Here is a 5,814-nt window from a genome sequence, read left to right on the forward strand (position 1 = left end):
GTGTGTGTGAGAAAGAGAGAGAGAGAGAGAAATACGTATTAATTTAATATAATAAATGTTAATTCTACTGAAAAAGCTTCCATGGTTTGTTTACTGTATCAATATTACTTTTTTTGTATTTATTTTTGAAAACAATATTTTATATATACAATTATTTTATATATATATATATATCTTGTATTCATCTTGTTTTAAATTAACACAAATTGAAGTGGACATGTAAAATGTGTTGAATTTAATATAAATCTTCCAATGATGTAATCATTTGATTTCAGAAGAACAAATAGAAAATAATGATAATAAATTAAAAATTTCTCTACAGCAAAAATTTTATTGAACTTGTTAATGTATTGTTAGTGTATTAAAATTTGGATATTATATATATATTTAAATTTTTATTAAAAGAATCATTACCTGAAATTAAAAATATAGATTTATTACTACTCAAAATTTGGATATTTAGAAATGTTCTCGTAAAAAAATATTAATTACTTATGAAATAGAACATTTCATAATTTTTTTTTTGTGGGAAAAAGATAAGATTTTTTTGTAATTTTAGTGAAGAATTCATGAATTAATTAGAAGTCAATTTTAATTAAATATATGTATATATTTTTAAGATGTAAAATTGCGTATTGTATTCTGTATGACATTTCAATTATTATTTATTTATACAGTGTAAATAGTCATGAATTTCTTTATTGTCTTCCATGTAATGAAATTGCGATGAAAATTCCACGTTTCATCATTTTTAGTATTGATAAGGAAAGTAATATTCTTGTGCCGCAATCGTTATGAACAAGCGTATTTATATATTTAGCCATATACAATATAATCTATATAAATATTTATATCTTATTATATTTATATATAAAAGAATTGATAGAATAATCCGATAATTTATAAATACTCTAGTTTCTCAATGTATATATAGATCTTTTATAATCTACTGTGTTATTTTGTACCATTTTTTTTGTACTTTTTATTATTTTTTATGCTACAATAAATATAGGCGATTATGCGTTCGTAAAATTAGTAGTTTATACATCGACTTTACTTCGCAATTAATTTAAATATTCTCGATTTTAACTTATGTTTTAGACCTTTTCTGTTGTTATTCTTAAATATTGGCTAAATCATTGATAGTTTCGCGTCGCTATTTATCTAGTAAATTTCTATGCCTTCGTTCGTATCGAATTTTTTTCTTTTGTAATAATTCGCCATCCATTCGCGTTGTAAATGTTAACTGATGATTACGCGGCTAATCAATAGGACGTCTGCATTTTTCAGAAGACAAGTATTCTTCGAGGAGCGCGCGACGCAGATGCGGCATGAATCGATCAGTCCATAAGGCCCAACGGCAGACTTGCAAACAGGTGTTTTACTGTCCGAGATGCGGTGGATCCTTCAATTGGCGTTACAATCTCCAGCATCATCTCAAGTTTGCGTGCGGCCAATCGCCGCGATTCAACTGCCCGTACTGTCCCTTCCGTACGAAGCATACGTCGAACGTACGGGCCCACGTACGCAGAAAACACCCCGATCATGAGGTCTACGTCATTGACATCCTCAGCTGGCAGCAACGTGGCGAGTCGACGTCCGTCTCGTGAACGACTTGTCAGTGCAGCGACGTGGACTTTCTTCAGAATAAAAGACATCGTCTTCAATCGAGTCACGGTAGTTTTGAAAGTATTGCCTTCCTCGTGATGTATTCTTCCTCTCGGTGGAAGACCCATGTTCTGTCTGTGTCGTTAATGTGGCGAAACGAGTGCGTTGGATACTTATCGCACGATAGTGATCTAACAAGAGATTTAACGTTTATTTTGTTGATCGTTTACGAGCACTCGAGAAGACTGCTGCCAGTCCCTCTCTATCTCACTATCTTTCTTTCTTTCTTTCTTTCTTTTTCTCTCGACGATTGAAATGGATATAAAGGCAAACTAGTGATTTAGCTATAACCATCACGGGCTCTGGATGACGAAGACGTTCTGTGTTTTTTTTTTGCAGCATCCGAGTCGGTGTCGACACGCACGTGGCGGAAAGACTATAATCGGTTGGTCACGAACAAGAGCATCACCTCATCACGCGAACAAAACGCGAAATCGTTTCCCTGTGGCAATTGCAACAGCGTGTTCAGCATGAAGCATAATCTTCAGTATCACTGGAGGATTGAATGTGGTCAACCGCCGAGGTACAATTGTCCCTACTGCGCCTACAGGACGAAGCATCCGTCAAACGTGCGTGCCCACGTACGCCGTATACATCCTGGCAACAGGGTCTACGTAGTGGATATACACAAGACTGATATTCCGCAATTCTTTTAAATCTTTTCAAGCCTGAAGTCCATTTATCGTCGATGTGTTTGTTATTTATTTAAGTCGTCTATGCGACGACGCCTGACGTTGCTCTTATAAAATACATCTTTTAAAATGTATTTCCGAATGATTGGATGGTACTGTTTTTCTTCTTTACACTGCGCCTAATTATATATTTATTTCTTTTTGTTTGTTGTGTATTTTGTACGCGATTATAATGAAACGTTCAGAGTTTTAGTTTAAAAATATAAAGAGTATATTTATTATACACACGTGAAAATATTTTAGATAATTTGGCAAAGTGTTTGTTAATGTTTCATTTATACAATTTCTTTCTAATTGACTGCATTGTTTTATCATCTCTCTCTTTTTATAATGATAATTTTTTACATAAAATGTCATAAAAAGAATTTATGTTGTGTATATAGAACACGAAACATAGAAAAATTTATTTGAAGAGAATGAAACTTTATATATGTAATAATGAGAAATTGAATTTCTAACTAACATGGCATTTTTTGAATATTTTATGTCTTTTATGTTTTTTTGTGTAAGCCTGACTAAAATATTGTAATATACTAATAAATAACGCTTTCACACAGAACTTCACATTTAGAACTTCACTATATCCTTTTATGTGTGGCATAGTCAATAGTCTTATATAGTAGAGTTTATCAAAAAAATTAATAAATTAATGGCTAAAAAATAAAAAGCCTACTTTTTTTATTTTATTGATTTTGTACAAGTAACAGATCTCTATATTTAGATCTGTTAATTAAGATCTGTTATTCGACATATCCTAAGGATGACCTAAGAAGAAATGGATCGCGAAACGTTGTGCATCCGCGCTGAACACATTTTGCTGCATATTAATTTTTTTTCGATGCGGGAACCCGCGAGATTGTTTAAGTTTGAGTTTTCGCCCCGAGTTACGTTGTGAAATTTTCTGTTCCCAGAGATTCGACCGGTCGCCATGCAACGATTTCACGCGCATTCCAATCAATGTGTCTACAATCTTGATGGAGTACAGCAAAACAGGAATTACCCCTGCCACAAGTGCGGCAACGCGTTCACGCGCAAGAACAATTTGTATAATCATCTCAAGTTCCAGTGTGGCCAGTTGCCGAGATTTAACTGTCCATACTGTTCTTATCGTACGAAACACTCGTCAAATGTGAGGTCCCATATTCGCAGGATACATCCCAACGAAAATGTCTACGTTCTCGATATGAGCACGAAACAGGATCATCAGCTAAGATGAATGATACAAATTTTGCAAGCCTTCCTTCCTTTTATAAGATCATCCATAAAGCAAGAAGTCTCGAAGCAATTGTGATATCAATCAAATGAACGATCATTCATTGATTTGTTGTTTTATCAGTATGCTTTATTTATTTTACGTAGTCGTTTATGTCATATGTGTCAATCTATTAATTGCTATTTATTGTTATACATTTATTTTCGTTTAGCAATTTTTGCCTGTTGGCGATGTAATTGATGTCATCAATATTGAACTTAAAAATTATACTTGATGTTTCCTGATGCAGGATATTTGAGAAATTACTTATTTGTAAAATGCATTATATAATATATTTATTTTTGCAATATGCCTGATGATATATGTAGAATTTAATAATGTACCGAATTTGATGTATAACTGAATAAATTTTAAACATTTACCTATCTATGTTATTCTGTAATTTTGGTGAATTTTAGAAGTCTGATTTCTTATAGTTACCAGTGTAACTCATACCCTCTTTAATCCTTTATTAACGTATTTAAATTAATGCATGTCAGACAATCCGTTTACATGTGATAAAATATGTATATTTATATAAAATATATATATTTATTGTAGGCTTTCAATTAATATGGTGCTTATAATGTGATATTAAATAAAAATCAACAGAGAAGCATCAGAGTATCTTTTTGTATTTTTGAAATAATTGTGGAAGTTAATACACCAAATTTTATGTAATTGAATAAATTTTAAGTGTTCAGTTATCTATATTGTTCTATGATCTTAGCAAATATTTTTTTAAGAGTAGTTTTTCAAAGTTACTAACTCATATTTTCTCAAATTTTTTAAGCAAAGTTTACATGATGCTTTTTTACTAGCAGTTAGTACAGTTGCACGTTAATTGTTAGTAAAAAAGCATTGTCATCATGTTAAAATGATAAGCTTTCTTCTTTCAACTAACGCACTAGTGAAGTTAAAATATTTCGACTTTACAAGCGCGCTAGTATTGTATTTTCTGCTAGTTTCTGAAAGTGCTATGTGGGTTGCAAATAGCTGCTTTCAGCCACAAACAAAGAGATATTTGAAATATTAATTTTAAAAACTATAAGCAACAACAGTTTTTCAAATTTATGTACAATTATACACATTATATTTTTATGCATTATTAGAAGCATTATTAGAAGCAAGTTCTTATAAAATGGCTGAAGCACTTAATGTCTCTCTGTTAAAAATCTATTTTTTAACTTATATCCTATCTCTTTAACAAATTAAAGACAAGAATACGTAAGGAAATAGGAGTCAACACGGTACTTTTTGGGCAAATATAATAATAAAAAGTCTAATGCCAATCATCTACGGCACTATGGTCTTGCACGAGATTGAATTAATATGCTCAATTTCGTTGAGAATACTTGAAGTAAGTCGAAATTATACGAATATTAATATTTGTCATTTGATATGGATTATTATACTTTTTATTATTATATTTATTATTATTTGCGCACAAAGTATAACGCTAACTCCTACTTCCCTATGCATTCTTGTCTTCAATTTGTTAAATACATCGAGGAATCTTATATTTATTTTTTTTCATTATTGTAAATATCCTATTTAATCATATTCTTTAATCTCTTCTTTTCTTTCTTTTTTTTAAATATTATTGGCAACATAATTACAATGTTTTTATGTTTTATAACATTATTTATGTAAATAAAAAAGAATATATTAAGAGACGCTTCACAAATACTGTTAAATTTATAATGTCAAATTTAAGATGAGTCGCCGCTGTTCCTACTCAATTCGTAACTCAACATCATATTTTATACTAAAACAATGGTTATATTTGACACTGTATAAAAATTGTCAAATTTAATTATCATTTTAGTATAAAATAACGATATTTAATAGGAGCAGTGGCGACTTCTTCATATTATTATTATAGATTAAATTTATACATTTATTATAGATTTAACAGTGTAGTTTTACTAGCATTATACGTACAAAATTATATTTTTATAGCTGCTAGTTTTCTAGCGCGCTAGAAGACTAGCACGCTAATTGCTAGTAAAAAAGCATTGTATAAATTCTTATTTATTAAGATATTTGGATTGATGCATTTTGATTAATATAGATAAACTGTGTCCCTACAAATAATAAGTCTTCTGTTACAGACATTAAACCCTGCTACATTCGGCTTTCTCCGATCCCGCAGGAATACAGTCGTCCACTCCAGCACCATAATCACTTATTGCGTAAAAA

The 5,814-nt window shown here is 30.7% G+C and overlaps 1 protein-coding gene across 1 annotated transcript; it reads left to right on the forward strand.

Annotated features, from left to right (window-relative positions):
* Nucleotides 1–2,173: 2,173 nt before the first annotated feature.
* Nucleotides 2,174–3,576, forward strand: LOC105625171 (longitudinals lacking protein, isoforms A/B/D/L-like). The gene is made up of 2 exons (XM_012206512.1): nucleotides 2,174–2,237; nucleotides 3,272–3,576. Exons 1-2 carry the CDS (start codon nucleotides 2,174–2,176, stop codon nucleotides 3,574–3,576), a joined length of 369 nt encoding a protein of 122 aa, XP_012061902.1.
* Nucleotides 3,577–5,814: the final 2,238 nt, after the last annotated feature.

The sequence above is a fragment of the Atta cephalotes genome (genome assembly GCF_000143395.1).
Source record: "Atta cephalotes unplaced genomic scaffold scaffold00193, whole genome shotgun sequence".
Lineage (NCBI taxonomy): Eukaryota > Metazoa > Arthropoda > Insecta > Hymenoptera > Formicidae > Atta > Atta cephalotes.

Bases quoted from the DNA above. Each gene is read 5' to 3' on its own strand.
- LOC105625171 (XM_012206512.1), top strand. From the start codon at position 2,174: ATGTGGTCAACCGCCGAGGTACAATTGTCCCTACTGCGCCTACAGGAC. The intron at 2,238-3,271 runs GTGCGTGCCCAC...TTCTGTTCCCAG, and splicing joins GGACGAAGCATCCGTCAAAC to AGATTCGACCGGTCGCCATG.